This window comes from Atractosteus spatula, chromosome 3, assembly GCF_055471065.1.
Source record: "Atractosteus spatula isolate fAtrSpa1 chromosome 3, fAtrSpa1.hap1, whole genome shotgun sequence".
Taxonomy (NCBI): domain Eukaryota; kingdom Metazoa; phylum Chordata; class Actinopteri; order Semionotiformes; family Lepisosteidae; genus Atractosteus; species Atractosteus spatula.
The window spans coordinates 72,222,427-72,246,338 of NC_142708.1; the positions used below are offsets into that span (position 1 = coordinate 72,222,427).

Here is a 23,912-nt window from a genome sequence, read left to right on the forward strand (position 1 = left end):
TCTGTTACATATTATTATAAAGACAATACAGTCCAATTCCAGACTGTAAATTTTGGGAATGAATAAAACATTTTGTGATTTGCGGCCATTTCCGTAACTTTCCGAAAATCCTCAACCTCCCATAAACACGCCCACTTCACCCTCACGAAGTATCTTCGCGCGTCTCCGGGAAGCTTCGCGAGCATTGTGTCGTCATCATCGGCAAAACTCGGCCGGGCTCCTCCCTCTTCATCACCGCCCCTTCCCTGACTAACTGAGTCGCCGCCATTTTAAGTGGATGAGTTTCATTTTACAGAGCGCAACTATAGGAGGAAGGACAACCTCAGGAAAAAAGTCAACCTCTCTCTTTATAACTGTAAATGGGGAATTGACTATGCTGAACTGAAACTTTTCCAAAAAAATCAGTAACCAAATAGCTCCAAGTCAGTGACGCATAATCCAGTAGATTATAGTTGTCGATTTGTAATTTTTTTTTGCACTTTAAATGTTAAGAGGAAATGGCTGTGGAAAGCATGACTGTCCATCCAAACTCCCCAACAACCTCCAACCACGAACACATCAACAGCCTTCTCACTGACGAAAGGTCGAGTAATTCTACAATCATATTTCTATACAACAGTTTATTCATCCTGGGCTTTTTTAGGGCATAAAAAAGCTCGGGTATCTTTTTCTTTGTTTTTTTCTTTTCAAAGGAATTAAAGTCGCCTTTTTTTCTGGGGAACAAGTAACAGAGGTAACGCCATCTTGAAACATTGCAGAAAGCAAACGAAAGGAAGGTCAAACATTAAAAGATGTGGGATACGAAGCTACAGTATTTTAAAGCTCTTTTTGAAAATTACTTATATTTCGAAATCTAGTTTTTTGAAATCAAATAGCAGAAGACAAATCGTCCTGCTGGACATTTTAAGTAATTACATTAACTTTAAAAAAGCAGTCAAAGAAAAAAGCGAACCAAATAATATGATGAAACAAGGACAAATATTTTGTAAAATCTTAAATTCAGTGATAACTTTTTATACTCCTTTATTCTATGTGGGAATGGATTAGCACTTATTTTTCCCAGGGTTGCCGAAGCGCAATCGGAAAACTAGTTAATTGTTAATGAATGTAAAATGTTGAATTCTGTTTTAAATTATATATACATTTTTCTATATTTTATGAACGTATCAGTGTCGTGTTAAATTGTTTTAATTGGTCTTTTCCGTAAAAGGAATTTTAAATTGATACCAATTAGTTTCAGCTGGTGACGCACGCCAAAGTACCCAGCTACGCATTTAAAAAATACAGTCTTTCGACGCTTTTCAGCTTTTCTATTTACGTTTAAATGTTTTTCAAACCAAATTTATTTTTCAAAATATTTGTCCTGTTTAACCGAAGCTTTGATTCCGAAAAAATGTTGTTTTTATCCTTTAAAATATTATGTTGCTCTATTTGAATTAAGCGGAAATAGATTTTAATCACCCTTAACGTTTTAGGCTTGTACGGTTACAGAGTATCCCATTTCGTTAGGTAATGTAGTCGTTAAATTAATTACATAAGATAATTGTTTATATTTATTTTAAGATACCCCGTACTTGAATGCATGTTATGTATGTGTTGTTTCTAAAGCATGATATAGTGTTTTTTTTAGGTTTATTGACCACACGTTTAAGCAAGACGTTATGTAAAATCCCTTTTCTCCAAAAAAGTTAACACTTTACTGTTACCACCTTCTCCCTTCCCCCAGGTTATACACATTCGATAGATTAACTTTATTCCCTGTTAGTGTGATACCAGTACATTTTGAAAATGCTTATGATGTGAAGTTTTTTTTTATTTTTAGCTGTTTTTACCTTCTGAAAAACGACGTTTCAAATCAAAAAAATGTTTTCAACATTTATTTTACAGCATCCCTTATTACAGACCAAATACAGTGGTCAAAGTTTCAAAAGCATAACCAAAAGAAAGTCTAAAGAAAAAAAACACAAGTTCCCCATTTTAACCCCTTCCTTGCCATAGTATTTCTGGGTACAACTGCTTTCCCCTAGATTCTAAGATTTCAATATTGAGTTTTTTTACTCCCTTGTCCATGACTCCCATAGACAATAATAAAAATGGATTACTAATGCACCAACACAAAGGATAGAGAAAGCAGTACCAGTGATTTGGAATTATGAAGATAGCCATGGTAACAGTAAGTATTTCCCTGTCTACAAAGAAAGTGAGGCCTACTATTTTAAAAGACGACAACGCTGTACGTAAATCCGTAACGTTCGGAGTGTATTTTTCCTGTTGGGTGTCTTTTTGGAAGGATTGCATGTGGACTGATGTGATGTAGTGAGTTCTTGAAACTTTATTTTACAGTTCTTGTCAGAGCCAAAGCATTTTCTATTTGCTTTTTAGGATAGTGTTTACGACATCCATACAGCGGTGCATTAATCGGAATATTTTGTAGTGTTTGTAATATTTATGCAGCATTTAATTTGTAAAGTGACGTGTTTGAATCTTGTAGATTCTTTGCGGTCTGTAGGAAAACACCAGGTGGTCAATCGCTTTTTAGTCAAATTTTTACACAAAGGTTTTGTACCAGAAGAGACCAGACTTTCAGCGGGGTAGACACCAAAGTTCAGATGTGTTCTTGGATTCTGATCGTCTTTGATCCGAATCTTACTTGCATTCACATTCCTGTCTTGACCAGGTGACGGCATCCATTTTGCTGTCCCTTTGAAAGAAGTTTTTCCAACAACTGGAGTTTATTGGTTACCTGTACTTCTGCCTTTGCATATTTTGTAGAGCGTGCTGTTTAAATCTTGATGGTTTTCCCTCCACTTGGGGTTCCCCAACTCCCAGCCCTTGTAGATTCTGGGGTCCAGAATGCAGCAAGTTTTCTGTGGCTCTTGAAATCACCAAAAGTGAGCGTAATGTAGAAGAGACGAAAATCAGTTCAGTTAAACCATGATTGGATTACTCTTAACATTTCTCCCAGGTGAAGAACTTTCTAATTTAAGGAGACGGAAATCCTGCTGGATTATGGATCCCGAGTACTGGAGTTGGAAAGTGCTTTATACCACAATTCTTTAGTTCTAAATCAAGCAACAAAAATTGGGACTAGCTGAAAAGAAAATGGCTTTCGACTTCAGGAGGAGGCCTCTTACTTCAGAAGAATAATTTCTTGCAGGTGACTTTGCAGATGAAAGGCTCATTTCTAATTCAAGGCCTTTTTAGGCTCTGAACACCCTGGACTGTGTAGTTTACTTCAGCCAGCACCTGTTAAGTGTCCAAAGCACTTGCTTTTCCATGTCTGCCTGAGTAAATGTGCTGAGTACGTCTGGTATAAAATCTTAATTTAAAAATACACACAAGTTCTATACCTCGTAGCCTAGTTATGGCCTAAACTACAAATACGGAAATTTTTCTTCATTCACATTCTGAATCAAAACAAAAGATTACAAACAGCACAAGAAGAAAAATGTTGTAGTCCCTGAAACATGGTTATAGATAAGGGCGTATCTGTATACATTTTCAGGCATAATTCTTAGTATCTGGATTAGTGTTATCACATTACTCAGCAAAAAATGCAACCATTTGTTTAACCTAGGTGTACTGAATTTTAGATTATTTTAGCCACTGGTAACTGGTAGTTAATTGCTAGGTTTCTGATACAATGTTTCAATGCTTTTACCCACAACTGTGTTGTTTTTCTTTAAGCTGGAAAAATGAAGAGTGCTGCTTTTGTCCTTTAACTTAGTTAACTCAGTAGACCCACCGACTGGATTACTGCTTGCTAGCCTGAATAACTCTGAGCTGTGCTGACAAGAGGTGTTATTGTCAAGCATTATTTTCATATAGAATTAGTTATCAATGAGTGATTAGGTAGTTTCATAGTATTGGGACTAATGCCTCCTGTAAATGTGCACATACACATTTACAATCTGGCTTGGCTATATACAGCATGTAACATTCACTGCTGTGCACAAGTCAGAGTTAGTATAGAAAGACAGTCCTTGTTTTTCATATGTGCTGGTCATAAAGCAAGAGAAGTACAACTCGTCGGCATTGAACTGCGAAGATCATGCCTCGGTTTTGCTTAGCAGGGCTTACAGTACTTTTAAAGAGAGTCTTCGGCATGGCAGAAGCAGAATTTGTTGGCACTTTCCTGAGCTTGCCTGTGTGCACAGAGTGAACGCAGCCCAGTGCTGCGCAGAGGGGAAAGGGGGCCAGGACTTGGGGCAGTCAGTGGTCTCTTTGTTTCATCTGTCAGCATGCGTGATGAGATGTCTTGTGAACCACTAGTGGTGCAAGAAAAATAGATTCCCTGTGTTCATTGATAAAGGTTCCTGCGTCTCAGCACAGCCAAAGCTTGTGCCAGAGCTCTAGAAACTAATTGTGGAGCTGTCGGTATTCTCTCCCTGTTATTTGCTGATTGCTTTGTTAGAAGGATCCACTGGTTTAAATCTGGTTGCTAAGCTTAGTGTTCCCTGGCACAGCCAGTGAACGACCTGGGGAATGTTATGATTTGTAGTACATAAATCTAATTATGTTCTAGATCTAATAGATAACTAATAATATTTACCGCCTATATGATTGTTTCACAACAGAAGAATGATAACAAATGAGAGGAGGTCATTGAGCCCATGTTGCCCATTTGGTAGGTAGTACTTAATTAGTCTGAGTTAATTCTTCTTGAAAGATGTCAGGGTTTTGGCTTCAGTAACACAGGTAGATAACCTGTTCCGTACTCCGACAACCCTTTGCATAAAGAAGTGACATCCGTTTTTAGTTTTCAAATTCACTTCTTTCTTAATTTCTGGCCCATGGTTCATATTTCACTGGCAATTCTGCAGAAGTTCGTGCGTTAGATTTTGTCTTTGACCTTAAGGATTTCAAGTCCTAGAATCAGGTCGTTGGGTCTCCTCATCTCTTCCAGACTAAAAAGGTTTGGTTCTCTTGCCCCGTCAGCGTAGGACAGTCCCCTAAGCCCAGAGATGTATCTTGTCGCTCTTCGCTGGAGAGCAGAGCACTGAACTAAAAATGTTTGAGACGACAACTCATTGCTGCAGCTCGGATAACGCGAACGAACTCCCATGCCATCATTTCATTGTGCGCTGCATGGATGGGTGATCTCGGTCATCCTCAGTGTGCTGGACGCTCTCTGCGCTTGACGTCTTTTTGTCTCAAGTGGCAGTTCAAGCACTCTCATTTACCAGAGCTTTGCTTGAACTCGTATTAGGAGAGTGCGTGCTTTGGGAACTAGGACTGACCTGATTTAGTCCATGGAGTGACTGCCATGCTTTAGGTGGCAGTTCTGAGGTCAGGTTCCACTGCTGTTCATCCTCCGGGCAAATTGAAGAGTGCTGGTAGAGCAAGTGTTGTTGTCATGTTGACTACAGAAGAGGGAAGAACCAGTAGGCTAGTGAAGACACCGTGGCATGGAGGAATTGCTAATAGCTTGTGACGTTCTATGGACTCTTTTTTCCACAAGGTTTCAATTTGGTTCTTGACACACACACACAAAAAAATGAGCGTCTAAGAAGATCCTTTTTATTGAAAAACGCATTGGTAGGACTCATTTTCAGTATTTATTTTTAACCAGGGGATGGATGTTCCTTTAAACTTCTCCCAAGGCTCATAGTTAAAAACATCTCATAGTTAAAAATGCCCCCAAACTGCTAATTACAAAACAAGGCAGACTGCTTCTCACTTAACATTGCAGCCACAGAGTTTTCGCCTCTTCAAACCCTCAAGCAGAGCTGACAGGCGAGGCAGATCACTCATCCCAGAGCCTGTTTAACTTGCATTTCTGTCCAGCAGTTTCACAAGGTAGCCTAGAGATGCTTTATTATGGTTTTCACTTTCACCAGCAGTTAAACAAGGCAACCAGATAATTATTCCTTTCAGCAGAATAATCATAACTGCAACAGTTAAAATCTGGAGAGTTAATCATTCATCCTAAATCCAGAAATTTCACACTGGAATTTTATGAAGACACAGTTAATTATCATTTCAGTTCTGTTTATGTATTAATTTGTAGTATTGAATTGAATTACAATAATATTGATATATTGTTATATTTCAATATTATAATTGCCATTGCAATTGAGATGGCAGCTGGAAAATGAAAACAAAAAAAACCAAAGTGTCCTAATCTCTGGACAGAAACTACAGCAGAGACAAACAACATGGATGAGGTAATTGACTTATATGACAAGGGCATAGAAGCATTCAGCACAACGTCAGGCGATTCTGCAGTGTGAAGGTGAATGTCTGCTTATTTTAATGTGGCCAGCCCCTGCAGGACCAGAGAACAGTACTGTTCATGCACTGAGTGGATTTTTTCCTATGTGCCTAGCACTGCTAGCTTAATCTGAGGCCCTTTCAGAGCAAACACAACTAAAACAACAAACCCTTTGCTCTTCCTTCAGAGGAGGTTAGAGGTCATTTGGTTCAGGTTTGAATGAAGGAAGCGTGATCACACAGAATGAAACCCTCTTATGAAGAATGTGAGTTGGTGATCCCAATAAGTTTTGGATATTTTTTTTCTGTAAAGCACAGCCTGGATGCAGGGTGATTGTCGCGTAGGTAGTGTGCACTGAATATAAATAGTTCTTCTGGGTGAATTCACTCCAGCTGTAACTGTCAAGTAACCAAACAGTGATGTGTGCTGTTACACTAATTCCACACCATATAGACTGATAATCAGTCTGGTTTTTGCCTGACATTTTTTATCCAAAGTGACCTGAAATTATATAGCCAGGCATTCTACTGAAACAGAAAATTACCTTGTTCAAGGGTCCGACAACAGTGTTGTCACCACCTGGTGTTTTAATAAGCTTCCAGTTGCGGGTCCAGAGTTCTGACTACTGCTCCTTGAATCTGGCTTGTTGTGGTTTAGGACCTGTGACTGGTGGATACTGGGCTGTTGTGAGTCCAGGACGGCTGTCAGCATGATCTTACAATACATGGCCAGTTACAATCCTGAAAAATACTTTAAAAAGTCAAGTTAATTGCACTGCATCAAATCCTGCTGGGTGAAAACAACACTGTAATGATTTTTTGTTTTACTAGCCACTTAGTGACTGTTGTACGCTGGTTTAATAGTGCTGTGCTGTGAGCTAGCCATGGACACTCATTGTCACTCGCAGTAAAAGCATTTAGCAGTGTGCTTAATTTGGTAAATTCTGTAGATAAGGAGAATTATTCCCAAAAGCAGTAATACTGACCTCCAGTAGCAGCGGAATATTTTAATTATGGGTAGTAAATTCACTTCTTTCACGTGGGCTGAAGATTGCACATAATCCACTTGTCACCCCAGGTCTCCAGGTTTTGGAAATGGTCCTCTTCAGCTCTTTCCTGTGTTTTGGTGCACAAGAAGGGTCTTGTAGGGGTGCTTTGCTCTTGAAGTGTTTCTGGCAGCTATTTGCACAGAGGTGTCTATTTTCTTATCGTACTAATTGTGGGTTTTCCAGTGTAGGTCTAGTATTTCTTATTCTTACTTGACATGAGCAGAGGTGGAAGAAAGATTCTTATGATTTAGCAGCCTGGACAGTTTTTGGATTTATAACCTGCCAGCTTTTGTATTTAAGCCAGTCTCCAGGAGCTTGGTATTTTATACTGTTACCAAATCGTGAGTAAATTTAGATTCCTGCCATTCACGAGGCTTTTCCTGTTGCTGTGTGAACCCGAGAGGTGTTTCAGTCAAATCTGACAGTGAGAGCACACGATCAGGGCATGTGACCAGTTTTCGCTGCTCAGTAACACTCCTTGGAAGTGTAAAATTGCAGGACCCTGGGTCTGAACCCAAGGGGAGGGGCAAAGTATAAGAGAAATTGTAAGTTGATCATACTGTAAGTCGTGCTATAGTTTGATGGTATTCTAAAGTTTCAGCATTATTCAATTCAAACTGTGGTGGCATTCCTTCAGAGGAGAGACAGAATAGTCAAAGATTCTGGTGCTGGCTGATTTCAGTGAGCAGTCTTTAAAATAACCAAAACGTCTGCACCTGTGACTACTGAGAACTACTTGTAATAAACAGAGACGACAAGGAAAACCTTATGACTTGTCGTAGCAACTCTGAAGCAGTATGTAGTTAGCTGAATAGTGCTTAGATCTCTCTGGTCTCTCAAGAGGATGAACGTATTAAGGCTACTGCACTCTCCGGTTCAACACTTAGCCATAATTTCAAATAAAGCCCGTCTTGTATAGTAAACTCCCTTGTTTCTGTGTTGATTTAAGCCAGTGCAGTCGGAGTGAGTGCAGGCCTTTTTTTTCTTGTGTAATTTGTACCCTTGATTGAACAGATCCTACACTCCCTTCTTAACCGTCTCCTCTCCCAGTTTTCCCTTCTTTCCCCTGCAGGGCAGGGAATGTGTCAACATTCCAGGGCAAAACCAAACCAATTTTTCTGCTTGTCAACTCCAAAGTGTTATTTTTTAATTAATTGAAGCGCTGCCATGTGATCTGAAGTGGACTGTGGTTTCTGTTGAAAAGCGCGTGTGTCCTGACATGTGACATTCAGCATCCCACCCAACAAAGTGAGACTGTTTGTCCCATCTTGCTATCGCATGGAAGTGCACGGGATATAAATCTGCCTTCTGTATACGGGACAGCGTGATGCACGAGGCCGAGCCCTTGGATAAGAATCTGTTGGCTCTGTTATGTTCTGGGTACTGTGTCCCGGTTGTATTTTTTAATGTTGAAGACTGTAATTCTTCAGTGCTGGCATAACGTGATGAGCCATGAATGCTCATTGCATAAAGGAGCCTTCTCGATGTGTTCTGACCGGAGAAGGGTGTGAAGTAAAAACAAGGTAGTGTTCTGAGCAGAATAGCTCTCAACAAAACAGCAAACACTTTCTGCTGAGAGGCAGACTTCCTTCTTCAATAACAGGGCTAATCAGAGCGTATTGTAACCTCTCCCAGTGCTGCTGTTCAGCAGCATTTCTCTTCATTAGGGACCTGCTCTTTAAGGGGTTCTGTGTGTAATTAGGACAGCTGGGGCTAACCTTGCCAGCGTTGTTAAAGAGGTTGTAAGAGATCCCTGCTCCCTGGGACAACAGTAATTGAAATTTAGGATGTTAAAAGGCTGTGCACTTAGTCACCCTGAAATCTTGTTAGCGCTGAGATGAGGTGTTATAGTCAAGGGTACAGCTTGAAAATCTTTTCTTTCCCTAATCCAGGAGAGACAAGCCTTTTTCTATCGCCTCACTGCGAAGGCACTAAAGGTTAGAATCCCTTTGCACGGGCAATTTGATCCACTTTAGGCTTCTAACATCTGAATGCTCTTTGTGTAAGTTGCTCTGATTAAGCAGGAAAAAAAAGTTTAATATTATTTAATTTCATATTTGTCAAGTAACTTGTATTGTCATTGTGTTTCAAGTGTGGCAAGTACAGATTCTCCAGGATTTGCTGTTGATAAATCCTGGACAGACTCAAATTCTATGCAGTGGGCATATGAGCTCTGAATCAGCTTCTGAAGTTAATCATGTTCTATTGAAAGTGGGTTGTCAGGTCTTCTGGTGACCATTGCCAGGACAATGCTGTTTGCGTTCTGCTGTCTCCAGCTAATTAAGCAACTCATAGTAAGACTGCGGGACTGCTTGTGCTCTGTTGATTATTAGAACAGTTATTTGCTTTGGTGGTTTAATATTTGCTTCACCAGGACTGTGGGCTTTGAGACTCTGAAGCCACCCGCCGTCTTCCCAGATCTTCCATGGAATCTGTTGCAAGAGCAGGCCTTGTGGTCATTGCCTTTCAGCTGTCCCTTATTTCACTGGCCTTTCCCTTTTTTTGGACATATATGTTTGAGGCAGTGACCCCTAAACGGGTTTCTTTTTTTCACTGAAATCGTTCTTGTCTTTTATTGGACACATTATAGCCTTTTGACTTCTGGAGTTAAGAGAGATTCCAGTTTATAAAACCTGTGAAGCAGGCCAGTGTCAAAGGTCTGAAATATTCAGATTTACTGCTGACAGCTAATCATTGACATGGAGTGGTTTATGATTGTATCTCATGCTATTCGCCTCCATTCTGCAGCAGTGGTATTGCTCAAAACCACATCTTTCACATATATCACTGAGAAAGCACCAGTCTTCTAACTGAGCATTTCCAGATTGTCTTGTTTTGTCTTCCCCCAGTGCTGTAGTCTCTTTGTAAAACATTTCTGCAGAATATTTTGTGTATGACTTGTGATGTACAGCTGACAAACGGCTAAGTGGTTGTCTACTGTTTTGGTTCCGACTCCAGTCCTGGCAGGTCTGTTTCTGGTCCCTGAGGGGCTGATGTATCTGTAGGATATTTCGGTCTCTTTAAAGAGAGCTGGGTGCGCTGTTGCCTAATGGGCCCAATTAATGAGCTGTTTTAGTTCCTTAAGTTTCACCTTGGGTTGAAAACCTGCAGATGCACTGTGACCTACCTGGATGGGATACCCCAGCTCAAAGTGATTCTGTCTGTTTCTGGTGCAGACTAATACACAAGCCAGAAGAGTGAAAAATCTTATGGCGGCCATACTGCTTCTTTCCAGTACAGCTGCATCTGTTTTACGGCCATGCTGTCCACAGTGTCAGCTGAAATTGGTCAAGGAGTATGAGCGCTCTTCGGCCCCAGAGCTGCCAATACCTGCCTGGTTTGAGAAGCGAGGAGCCGCGCGGTGACGTCTCTCGCCCTGTCCCTGTCCCTGTCCCTGCAGCCGTGAGGATGGCGAGCTGGAGGAGGGCGAGCTGGAGGACGACGGGGGCGAGGCGGAGGCCCCCAGCGGCGCCGGGGAGCCGCAGGAGAAGACGCGCCACGGCAGGGAGCGGCACGGCAGTGGCTCCGACGAGGACAAGGCCCACCGCCGCAAGAGGAAGAGGAGGAAAGAGAGGGAGAAGGAGAAGAGGAGGGCCAAGAAAAGGCGTAAATCCAAGCACAAAGTGAGTTTAAACTAGCCACTCAGCCGAGCCGTCCTTAAACCAGAGCAGCGTGCAGGGACAAGAGGAGTGCATGCTCGGCCCGAGAGCGAGCACGGTTTGCAGATTCGCTGACAGCAGAGCAGCTTCTGAGCACAGGGGGTTCAGTAAGTCAGGGGGACCTGCAGAGCTCAGACTTCATATTATTGATCTTTAAGTAATGAGAATATATTACATGCATAGAAATGTTGTTCTAGTTTCCGGATATGCTAAGTCCCTGAATCAGAGTCACATCAAACAGACTGAAGGCTAGAGGTGATAGTTCTGTTTAAAGAGAGCTTATAGCCTGTCTGGTGTAATGCTGCTAAAAACACTGTTCTCACACCAGATACATCTATGTATTTAAAGCCCATTGAAAGTACCTCTTGCAAGGACAAAATGTTTTGATAGCAGCAGTGATTGTGCAAAGCCGTGCCGAAACCGGACCTACGCTGTGTTTTTGTCGCTATTTGGCATCCCTAAGATCTTCCTCTTCCTCGGTGTTTCCCCAGCGGCATGCGTCCTCCAGCGATGACCATTCTGACTTCAGCGACGAATCAGATTACAGCCCCACTGAGAAGAGCCACAGGAAGTACCGGGAGTACAGCCCCCAGTACCCACCGCCGGTCAGTCCCCTCCTAGCTCTGGTGTTGAGGTGAAGCCTCTTGCCAGAGGACCCTTCTGCATTCTTCCCTATCCGTTAGTTATTTCAGAGAAATCCTGCAACCAGGAAGCAGGCGTGAAAATTGCAAACTTTTGAGAGGTTGAGTTTGAGATGGTGGGAGGTGGCTTGGCACTGTTGGTTGCAGATGCTTGACAAAATAGAGCACCCCTCCTGATTCGCGATGCACAGAGCTCTGCCACAAGGCGAGTAGCCTTTATGCCTAGACAGTACAGCACCGAGCCCTGAAGAGAGCAGACAAAATACATTCTTATCAGGGAGCACGACCCTCTACATCCCACAGAGTCTGATGCTGGTGATTGTCCATGAGTGTAGTTGTGCTCATATTGCACACATCAGTGTGCTTACTGTGGACATGCCTTTTCTCTGCCAGCCCCATTCTGGGTACCCCCCTCCCTCACACGGTGGCCCCATGCCCAAGAAGGGGGGCTACATGAAGATGGAGAAGCAGAGCTATGGGGTCTACGATGACTATGAGGAAGACAACTACGAGGGCGAGGAGGAAGAGGAGATGGGTGAGGACGAATACGACGACTTTACCAAGGAGCTGAACCAGTACCGCAAAGCCAAGGAGGGAGGAGGAGGAGGAGGAGGAGGAGGAGGTGGTGGAGGAGGAGGAGGAGGAGGAGGCGGCAACCGTGGGGGAAGAGGTGAGCAAACGAGAGTAATCGGAACACAAAAGCAACAGATTTCATAAGGTTTAATTGTGCGTACTTTGTGTCTCCTTGTGCAGTTTATGTCCTTCGATTTTGAAAAGATAGGACTTTCCTCTCCGTCAGGAGAAGGCTAGCATGCTGCAACACTGCTGCGTGAATCTGCTGCATGAATTGATTTCTCCCTTAAATCAGCTGGTAAAGTAACTCCTCACTCCTCCAGCTGATCTGCTGCAGAGGAGGCTGCTGATGAGGCACAGCGGCCCAGTGTCACCCTGGGGGTCAACTGGGTGCCTTACTATGAAAAAAATTGGGATTCTATGGGATGAACACCTGCATACAAATGCAAGAAGTTATTTTTCACATCAGCAGCTAGAACACGCGCTGCGGGTTTACCTTGCTGCTGATAAAGCTAATAAAACATTGTGTATATAGCTGGTGGGGCTTTGATTTCCCAGGTGAAGCTTCCCTACTAACTCTGACTTACAGGATGGTGGTGTGGTAGACTGCAGTCCTCTTCTACAGCATGTTTGTTTTGGCACAGTACCTGTGCAGCAGCGCTGAAAGACATCCTGCTATGTTCTGTAAGTCGACACACGGTCAGGTCTAGCATCGCGTTCCTCTCTTCCCAGGAGGCAAAGGGCGGATGAAGAACCAGCGAGGGCGTGGCCGAGGAGGAATGAGGGGGCGTGTCGGCAGGGGCGGGGGCGGCAGGGGCCGGGGGCGGGGCAAGATGGGCGGCGAGAACGACGACGGCGATGGGATGTACGGCGAAGACATGGAGGTGAGGCGCCGCCCCATGGCCCGTGGTTTATTTTCTCAGGTGTCGTCGCTAGCCATGTGGTGTTAAGAGATCAGGGCAGCGCAGGCCCATCAGAATTGCTGTTCCGGATCCCACTCCCCCACCTCACCCTAGCTCCTAACCCCCTGTTCTCTGAAATGTAACATTGGCGTTTTTAAGAAATGCGCTGAAAAATGGGCGCGGTTCTGATCACTGGATTTTCTGCAGCCCAGTTTCTACAACGGGGACTGCCACTCTTCCACCAGATTTATACAATTTCCTGGTTCATTCAGTATGAAAAGCAGCTACCCAGCAGAGATCCCCTCACCTGTAGGTTTGTTTTACGTTTTACGTGTTAAAATAAGTAGTGATTACAGGTATAAAACGTAACTAAAGGATTATAGTTCCTTAAATGAGTATTCATAAAATGGTGAACAGTTTAGATTTATAGAAAACTCACCAGGGGGACAATAACAGAAGGAGACCGCTTTAGCCCTGGATAATGGCTAGCTGCTTAGACGCTGTTTGGAAAAAATGTTAGGTTGGTGGGGTGGCTACATTATCATCAAGACCAAAATACCTCATAGATTATTTATTCTTTTTGTAGAGATTATTCAGAATACTTCTCGGTCAGGTTGGTTGTTACATCTGACAGTAACTTTGCGTTTTGTGATTCGGTTTGTGTGGTTTTCCTACAGTATGGAGAGGACGACTATGACAACATGTGTGAGGAGGATTATGATGATTACTCCAAGGAGCTGAACCAGTACCGGAAGGCCAAGGAGGGGCCCAACCGAGGCAGAGGTGAGGTCCAGTGCCCTACAGAACCAGCACTAGCCATGGCAGTGGTTCTCTGGTACAACCTGTGTAAACATCTATGCCATAGCCAGTCTGCCTCACTGGCACTTTTTTGGGGTCAGAAGAGAACAAAAAGTTTCAGAAGAAAGTCGCCCATTAACGCCTGTTTTGCTTGTTTAGTAGTTTGGACTTTATTGATCCAAGAACCTGATTCAGCCAATTCCTGAGTCTGCTTCAGCTGTACTGGAGGCTGGCAGAACTCTATATTCTAGAGGCATACAGCCCTGACTGTTAAGTAGCTCCTTTTTAGTCCCAAAATTACCTTTGTTAATATCTTGTGTCCCAGGGTCTTTGCTTTATAGAGTGTATGGTAATGGGGGTGTATGGTGAAGACATAGAGGTGTGGCGCCCCCTACTGCCTGTTGTGGGACACAGCAGAGTTTTGTTGTTTTCTCGGGCACAGTGGTTAACCATGTGGTGATTCAAGATCGGGGCAGCGCATAGTCCTTTCCCTTGGATTGAATATTTCAGTCAAGCCCTCCTGCGGCCTCGCTGGCGCGCAGCTTGAAGAGACCCGGTGCTGTCTCCCCGCCTGTCCGTGACCCGTGTCACTTCCTTCCCCATTCCGGCAGGTGGCAAAGGTGGGCGCGGCCGCGGCAGAGGCAAGGGGGGCCGGGGCATGAACCGGGGCCGGGGGAGGAACCACCGAGGCAGGGGGCGAGGCGGGGACTGCGGGGGTAACGACGAGGACAACAATGGCGACATGGACATGGGGGTGAGTGAGCCGCGGTCTGCCAGGCACTTGTAACCACGGGTGGGTTGAGCTCGGTGCAGCTGTCACAGCAGTTTCCTGCTTCTTGACTGCTGTAGTCTGTGCCTCTTATCCACTGCAAACTCTCTTCTCTTTTCCAAACACTTAATAAACGTAAGCTAACTCTCAGTACAGCTCCGACTTAGAAAAACGTGTATTCAGCCTTTGTTTGAACTTTTGGCTGTTTTCTCCCTCTGAGCTGTTGCAAGTAGTTTGTTTTTGGATGCAACCTTTTAAAACCAGCCTGCTTGTCCAGCTGAATTTTGACCTCTTTCTGTGTGTATCTGAGAGTTTGCACTTCTATATTTGCCTAAGAATAAGTCGGCCGTAGCCCTCTGCCGCGTCTGTCTCCCTTACCGTGAGCTGCTAGGGTGACGCAGTGTGTCTCAACGGTGTCCCTGCAGGATGGCGGGGGAGGGCAGCGCAGGAACGATCAGGACAAATCGCACCAGCAGGTCTCTGACAAGAAAGGGAAGGTCATCTGCAAGTACTACATAGAGGGACGCTGCACCTGGGTACGTTGCTCTGGGACGTGCGCTGCTGCACGGGGGGGGGGGGCAGATATCGAGCCACGTTTCCGGTTCGATTTTCGATGAGAAACAGAAGAATAAAGAAAAAAATAATAATTTCCTTGCAAGAAGTCACAGAAAAAAACATACATATTTGAGCAAGTTAGGCTGTGTAGTAGACTCCTGTATGCAGGCGATCAAAGCTGTCAGTGTTTACCCTGGACATAACGGAATAGAACAAGGAGTGAAGATGAGGGAAGAAGAACAGGGTTGAGGGTCCCCTAGCTGCGAGTGACGGGGCGTGGGGAAAAGCTGAACCCTTTTTTTTCTGCTTGCGATGTAAGAAGCAGATCGGATTTGAGCGTTTTTTGGAAATAACATTGTTTTTAAAAATTCTCATTCGTGTATTTCATTTACAGGGAGAGCACTGCAACTTCAGCCACGACATTGAGCTGCCCAAGAAGAAGGAGCTGTGCAAGTTCTACATCACGGGCTTCTGCGCGCGGGCCGAGAACTGCCCCTACATGCATGATATCCTTCGCTGCCGTGCGTTCTGCTGCTTAGTGGCTTTGCAATGGAGGCAGCACCTGGTTCAGTAAAAACTGGTGTTGTGTGAAGTGGTGAAATAATCTAGCTGGCCTGTTCTTTGGGTCTTGTAAGATGTCTGCATTAGGCCCCCGTGTGATACATAGGTATCCAAGTCTTCAGATCTGGATGTGTTGGTCTCTGCTCCATTTTGAACTGTATTATTTTAATCTGCAGGGCCTCTGTATTTTGGAGTATATGTAAACACATTTTACCCTTCAATTCCATACATCTGAAATGTATTATCTCAACGGATAAAAAATGTTTAAATATCCAGGGAAAGGTTGTTAAAAGAAGCCACTGTTTGGGAGCGTGTTATTTCTAGAGTGTTTTTTCAAGCACACGGTCCTGTTGCTTCTTACTAAGAGAAATCGTCTTGTGGCTATGTGTGTTAGTAAAGCAGCAGGTGGCGCTGTATACCCTGGACCAGAAAGGCCAGTGTGAGAGGACACGGCACTGCAATGTGTGTCAGCCTTTCATTACTGAAATCTGCCTGAACCCGATTTTGGTGCGAGTGGGATGGGCATCCCATCACTGGGGAGTTCTGTTTGACTGTCTTTCCATCCTTAACTCGGCCTCACGCGACTTCCCCTGCAAGCTGTTCCACACCACAGGAAGCTGCGTCAATGGAGACGACTGCATGTTCTCCCACGAGCCCCTGACGGATGACACCAAGGACCTGCTGGACAAGGTGCGGCTGTCCCTCGCCCTCTTAGCTCTTGATCCCTGGACGTAGACCACAGGCGACCAGATTCCTGCGCCTGCTCTGTGGTCTTCAGTGTCCCAGGCCACTCGGTAACGGCCCCTTTCCTGTACAGATGCTAGCGGAGGACGCCGAGGCTGGTGCAGAGGATGAGAAGGAGGTGGAGGAGCTGAAGAAGCAAGGCATCAACCCCCTGCCCAAGCCACCCCCGGGCGTAGGTTTGCTGCCCACGCCACCCCGGCCTGGCCCTGCCGATCCGAGCTCACCAGGGGGCTCCATGCCCCCCTCTTGCCCGCCTGGCCCGGCCCCCGGCCCCATGCCCACGGGACCCCCTGGACCCGGGCCCTGTCCTGGACAGCCACCCCCTCCTGGCCCCCCACCCCCGCCAATGGCCCCCCCACCCCCCTGTCCTGGGAACTCTCAGAAGAAGATCCCGTCGCTGTTTGAGATTGTGGTGCAGCCAACCGGACAGCTGGCACAGAAACTGGGCGTCAGGTGAGCCAAGCCAGCAGAAGGAGCCCCTAGTGATTTCTCTCTTTTGATTCACTCTTTTATTAAACTTGTTTCTTGGATTGCATGGAGACCGTATTAGTTATGTTTCCTGCATCAAAGTGATTCATATGAGACTTTGTTGGAAAAAAAGTTTTGCTTTTTATTTGAGCTTTAAGCAACGGACAATCTTTTCTTGCAGAGCTCCTGGCCCACCAGGCCCCCCCGGTCCACCTGGTCCCCCTGTCCCTCCTGGTCCACCTGGTCCTCCAGGCCCACCCCCACCTCGCTTCCCTGGCCCTCCCGGACCCCCAGGGCATATGGGTCCCGGCCCACCGCCTGGGCCTCCAGGCATGAGGCCCCCGGGCCCGCATGACATGCCCCCGATGGGACCTCCTGGCATGAACCAAGGGCCGCCACCGATGGGTCCTGGGCCGCCAATGATGCCGGGTTTTGGGCCAGGAGAGGGGCCGCCCCACCCTGGAATGATGCCTCCTGGACCCCCTCCCCCCGGACCGAACTTTTACGATAACTTCTATCACCAGCAGGAGATGGAGGGTGGAGGAGAAGAGGGTGAGTAGACCCTGTGCCCCGCAACAGACTGGCACGCTGACACAGCTTGGGCACACATGGCATAGAGGGGGGAAGCACCGGCAGGGCAGCTTTCAGTGATCTGTGCATCAGCGTAGAATTTGTCTCCAACCTCTCCATTTCCAGAATAAAACGTAGACGATGAGTCCAGATCTGTGGCAGTGAAAAAAGTTGTTTTATTTCTTTAGCATACGTGTGTTCTCTTGAGCTCATTTTGTGCCTTAGACTATTTTTTAACTCTGATGTCCCACAAATACAGAGAGCATATCCTCTTGAGCGAAGGAAAAAGATGTTGACAGTGTGTATGAATGTGAGGTGCTTGACCGTTCTTTAGCTATTATTCCAATGTGGTAGCTTTCTCACATGCCAGAAATCGCACAGAGCAGCCTTAAGGCAGGGATGCATGCAGCACAGCTCCGAGCACAAACGCAGCCATGGAAGGTATAGCTAAAGCGCAGGTCGCCTGTGGGGCCTGACGCAGATGCTCATGTCGTGCTTGGGTGAGGTGGGGAGGAGCACTGCCCAGTGCTGTCCTGTGTGGCGCTGGGTCCAGGTTGTGAAGTGATGGGGGATCTCTCCTGTGTGCCTGCAGGAGAAGAGTATGAAGAATACGGAGCGATGGAGGAAGAGGAAGGTGGCATGGGCTCGTTCCACGAGCAGCCCCCTGGCAGCCAGGCGGGTGGGGGCGGCATGGAGCCCCCTACCAATGCCGGAGCGCCCAATCAGCAGCAGGGGATAAACGTGCCAGACTTCCTGCCGGCCGCCCAGCGCGCTCTCTTCATGAGGATCCAGCAGAAGCAGCAGGAGGAGGAGGCCCGGCGGCTGGCCGAGGGGGGCGCCGAGAGGGACACGGAAGGTACCCCACATTTTCCATGTGTCGACTCTGTCAATCCGACGTGTATCCAATGTCATTCTGGCGTTCCGGGCACTCTGGTGTCAAGAATCCTGTGATTGCTCTTATTGTATTCAGTTGACATTGTGGGTGGCTTGTAGAAGTCAGTATAGATTAGGGGCAGAGTAATTTCTCGATGTGGTGATCCTGGTTTTTGAATCGTACGCAAACAGTGGCTTCAGCATGCTGTGAATTACCAGTCAAGATATCTGTAAAGATTCCAGCTTCTGTTCAAATTCTTGGCTAAATTAGTCTTTTGTTTGTCTTCTGTAAAGGGCTGTAACCTGTCATCAATAAATAAATTACATCAGTGTTTACTTACAGCTTAGAACGAGCCTCCGTAGTTTACATTACCTGCCTTACTTGATCAAGAAAAGGTCAAACTGATTTACTTATTGTGTTTTAAATCAGCTCAAGGTAATAAGTGGCATATACATTTTTATGAGTTCAGGAACATCTCTTCATGCCCGATTTTGTGTTTTCTATTTTAACAGGAGATTCAGCCAACTGGTACTCTAGTGAGGACGAGGATGGTGGAGGCAGCGTGACCTCTATCCTGAAGACCCTCAGGCAGCAGACCCAGGCTGCTGCCAAGCAGGCGCACTCGTCCGAGTCGAGCCCCAGCGTCCTGGCCGACCCCCGACTGCAAAAGTCCCAGGCCACACATGCCTCCAGCCGCCCTGCGGACCCAAGGCTGTCCCGGGACCCCCGCCTCTCTCGGACTGCAGAACCCAGCCACAGTGCAGAGGGTAGCCCCTCCGCTGCGCCTTCCTCCTCCTCTTCCTCAGCCCCTGTGGACCCCCGGCTAGCCCGCCACGCAGCCAGCCTGCCTCCCAAGCCGGAAGCCCCTCACGCCTCGGCCCACCACAAGCCGCCCCCGTCTTCGGTCCCGGCCTCCACCACCACCACCGCCGCCGCCGCCGCTGCCTCCTCCTCCTCGGCGGCGGATGAAGAGGACGGGGAGAGGGTGCTGAGGGACAAGCCGGTGCCCATCCCCCTGGAGCCCCTGCTGGGCCAGGCGCTGCGGGATCCGCGGTCTCAGCTGCAGCAGTTCAGCCACATCAAGAAGGACATCGTCCTGCACAAGCCCCACTTCGCCAAGACGGTCCTGTGGAACCCCGAGGACCTGATCCCCCTGCCCATCCCGAAACAGGACCTGCTCCCGCTGCCCCCCGGCATCCCGCCCGTGACCAGCATGGACCCGCGACTCAACAGGGCCCAGCAGCTGCTCCACACCTCCTCCACGCCCACCCCCCCGGCTGCCTCGGACCCTGTGCCCTCCTCCCTCCCGGATTTCGAGCTGATTTCCCGCATCCTGAAGACGGTAAACGCCTCTTCCGGGGGCTCCCCCAACTCCCAGCAGTCCCCATCACCCCAGCCCTCTGCAGCGGCCACGGCGGCGGCGGCGGCTCCCGCTGAGAAGCCGGTGGACCCCAGGATCATGCGCAAAACCCCAGCTGACCCCCGGCTGCAGCCCCAGAAACCAGCCCTCAAGCAGCCCGCCGAGGCCCCGGCCCCCGCGGCCACCCCCCAGCCCCCTGCCCCAGCCGCCTCCCCCCCGTCGTCAACCACCATCGCCCCCTACGACCCGCGGCTGCTGTCAGCTGGCGGGGCCGCCCGAGGGGTGGGGGGTGGGGGCGGCAGCCAGAGCAGCGTGCTGAGCGGGATCAGCCTGTACGACCCGCGGACTCAGAGCTCGGGCAAACCGGAGGGCGCCGGGGCCCCCGCCCCCTCTGCGGCCACCTCCTCCTCCGCCCCCGCCCCCTCTGCGGCCTCCGCCCCAGAGCCGAGCAAGAGCAAGCCCAAGGAGCCCCTGTTCGTGCGCAAGTCCGCCCTGGACCAGCCGGAGGCGGAGAAGAGCGCCGGCGAGCCGGCGACGGACAGGTACAACAGCTACAACCGGCCCCGGCCCAAGCCCACGCCCCCGCCCGCCGCAGGGGCCGGCCCGGGGGCCAGCGCCGCCCCTGCCGCCGCCGCCGCCTGCAACCCGGAGACCGGGCCGCAGCCGGGCGTCCACAACCTCCCCGTGTCCACGCTGTTCGGCATGGTGAAGCAGGCCAGCAAGCCCGGCGGCGCGGGCAGCCCCTTCGGCGGCAACAGCCCGGCGCAGCCCGAGAGCACGGAGCAGGACGCCGCCTCCCTCAAAGACGTCTTCAAGGGCTTCGACCCCACGGCCTCCCCTTTCTGCCAGTGAAGGAGCCCGCCTGTCCTTTTTGTATCGCGTTTCTAAGTTTCCTTTTTAAATCCAGTCTATGGGCCAAGGAAAGCGAACCACCATTAAGCGAGAGAACAGAAGTCGAAAGGATGATGGTGTGTGTGTGTGTGTCGCTCCTTGTCTCTGACACCGTACAGTGTTGGCAAATCAGATTCTCTTATCTGGGGGGAGGGGGGGGGGCGTTGTTCGGGGTGGGGGAGGAGGGATAAGAAAAGCAAAGCAGCTTCTATTTTTAATAAAATAAAGAAAAACCTAATGATAAAAAACTATACTTCCTATATAAAATAATCCCTGTTCTTCTACTTTACCAAAACAATAAAAAATTAACAAAAAAAATACAAATATATGCTTGTATATAAACTTGTTTACTCCCAGAAGGATGTTTTTTTCTTCTCTTAAGTTAATCCATGCAGTAATCATGGGGTGTCAGCTCAAGCTTACTCAAGTCCCCCCCTTTTTTTGTATGATAGTTCCTGCTGCCCTGGCAGCCAGAGCTGGGCACTGCTCCTCCGCGCTCTGGCAGCATGTCCAGCACATGGCGCCTGGCTCACAGGGGGGCCGAATGGGAGCTGATGAAGACAGTGCAGTGTGCCGTTCCACGTGCCGGGGGGAAAGGACGGCTGTTGGTTTGTTGTTTTTTTTTTCCCATTGGCTGTGGATTTGGGAAGGGCCTGTCGCCTGTGCTGCTGGACTTCCCCTCGAGTCGGTCAGTGATGTAACCGTTTTAAATGTTTTAGCTCTCCTTCATCGCAGCTCGTTTGCTTTATTCTCCTCGGGGCAGGGAGGGAGTGATTGGTGGGAAAGGAAAAGAAACCTGTATACCTATTCGAATAACTGTCTTTGTAATGTGTGTTATTTTTTTTTTATTTATTATTTTTATACTTAAAAGAATCTGCTTTTTCAGTGTCATTTGGCGGTCGAGTCTTGTTTCATTTTCACCCTCCTGCACACTTAAAAAACACTCGAAATTTGAAATACATCAGCTGTAATGGAAGAACGGGACTTTTTCCAGCTGTTTTTATAACTGAAAATGGGAAGAAAACAAATCACTGTCCACCTTGTCCACTGGCTCCTCTTTGCCTGTTTGGTGTCAACGGGGCAGGAACGCCAGCTTTGTATAGACCAGGTCCCTGCCACCTGTTCCTTCTGAGCCTGGGTCCCGGTCCTGGGGGCAGGTTGTGAAATAAAGTTGGTACAAGCTGGACGCCACAGCGAGTTCAGTGTTCATGCGTCAGTGTCTGCGTGTGCGTGCAAGCAGATCTCCCAGTGGCCAGCAGCTTATCCATCGTCACCATTGCAGACTGCAGCCTCGCACAGAAATGACAGCAAGAAAGCTATTCGCACAGCGCGACTTTTAACATCCCGTGTCGATCTGTGACCAGCTCTGTCAGTCATTTGAACAGATTAAAGATGGGGTTTCCACTTGCATTCACTGGTTTCGAAGACCAGACACCCAGTGAAAGCATTACAAACGTGAACTAATTCTTTAAGGTGTTCACCTGCTGTTGGTCACTGCTGTTGTCTTGCGTAAAACCCTACTGCCAGTTAAACCTGAAATGGATCACGCTGCTGTTCAGCTGGAGTCTGCACCAAAGGGGGTGTGCATGGCAGGTTGGAGACACTGTGTAATGTTTTTATTGGCGCAGGTCTCTGCTGAATTTAAACCACGGGTGTCTGACTCCTTTCTTCCCGGAGGCCCGTGGTGTTTTTAAATTGTGGTTTTATTCTCCCACAATGTGCTCATCTCACTCAGATCCTCTATTATTTGCTAGATTGTAATTCAGGGCTGGATTAAACTGGCCGTTTATTTTGGTTAATGAAATAATCAGATCAGAATTGAGTGAGAGCAAAGCATTAAATTATCTTATTCTAGGAACAAGGGATATATCCTAGGAAAATCTGGGAATGTTTCTCTTAATTGTGTAAAACTCACATTCTCAGTAATCTTTTCAGGATTTGCCTTCGATAATTTAATTGTACATCTGTATGTCCACAGATACCAGGACTTAATTATTAATACCAGCATTATAATGTAATGTGTTCATCCATCCATTTTCTAATCTGCTTATCCAATATCACACATTAGGCACAAGCTGAGATGCACACTGGATGGGACGAACATTTGTGTTAGGAGATTATTTCCAGTAATTGTTTTAGGAGGCTGATCGTATGTCAGTGCTTTGAAGGATGGAGTCCCTGCTAAATGCCCCATTATACAGAAATGGGATTCCTAACCCAAAATAATACAGAACAAAAAGGCTGGTTAGTTCCACTGCTGTGTTTGGCGTTTTCTTTAATTTTCGCCATTTAGTACCAATCATGGCCTCCTATTAATCCCCATCTCTGAACTGGCTTCATCACTCTGCTCTCCTCCCACTGAGAGCTGGTGTGTGGGGAGAGTACTGGTGCACTATGGCTGCCGTCGCATCATCCAGGTGGGGCTGCACACCGGTGGTGGTGGAGGGGAGTCCCCATTACCTGTAAAGCACGTTGAGTGGAGTGTCCAGAAAAGCGCTATATAAGTTGAAGCAATTATTATAATAATAATAATAATTATTATTTGTAGTACATTTTGGAGTTTTTGTATGTGGGTGCAGTGCCCTCTAGTGGTTGCACAGGAGAGAAGGCAGGGCTGCTGTGATGTGAATGAGGGATGGGGGAGGCTGCATCTGTGTAGATAAAATAGCTTTTGCACAGTTATAGAAGCGGTCAGTGGCATTATCCTAAAGGCTTGCTACACATTTTTGTTTTCAACAAACCTTGGAGCATCATTTGCCACATCACTTACACCAGTGGATTCCAGGTCTGCGTTGACCTCTGACTCCTGTGGGAGGTGGGCATTTGTGAGCAGAGGATTCTCCTTCCCCCCACAGCTGCCCGGAGCGAGGGGACTGGAGACCCGAGTCGGCAACGTGACCAGGCTCGCACTGCCCGCTGTTTCCCTGCGCTCCTGCGTATTCAGAAATCACCCGAAAGCAGGCTTCCGAAGTCAGGAAATTAAGCCCACGAGGACAGTCGTAAAGCTCCCAAGCCAGCTAGCTGTCTCCTGTCCCCTTTATACATCCATCCCTTTTACCGGCCGATCTCGCTGGTTTGACACAAAGAATTGACAATGAAACTGAAACTCGAGGACGCAAATGGAAAAACGATTTGGAAATGCATTGAACAGGCGAACAAGAGGCATTTCTTTACACAAAGGGTTGTGGGAGCATGGAACAGGCTACCTGCCCATGCTGCTGAAGCTGGAACTATGACATCTTTCAAGAACAGGCTGGATGAGATGGATCAATCAATTACTAACTA

The 23,912-nt window shown here is 47.3% G+C and overlaps 1 protein-coding gene across 1 annotated transcript; it reads left to right on the plus strand.

The window, feature by feature from the left end:
* The first annotated feature begins 301 nt into the window (after nucleotides 1-301).
* zc3h4 (zinc finger CCCH-type containing 4) lies at nucleotides 302-21,810 on the plus strand. The gene is made up of 14 exons (XM_088912152.1): nucleotides 302-583; nucleotides 10,663-10,885; nucleotides 11,413-11,526; nucleotides 11,956-12,232; nucleotides 12,868-13,019; nucleotides 13,715-13,820; nucleotides 14,447-14,589; nucleotides 15,030-15,140; nucleotides 15,554-15,665; nucleotides 16,301-16,410; nucleotides 16,538-16,917; nucleotides 17,114-17,484; nucleotides 18,095-18,358; nucleotides 18,889-21,810. Exons 1-14 carry the CDS (start codon nucleotides 498-500, stop codon nucleotides 20,586-20,588), a joined length of 4,149 nt encoding a protein of 1,382 aa, XP_088768278.1. The 5' UTR covers nucleotides 302-497; the 3' UTR covers nucleotides 20,589-21,810.
* The last annotated feature ends 2,102 nt before the right edge of the window (nucleotides 21,811-23,912 follow it).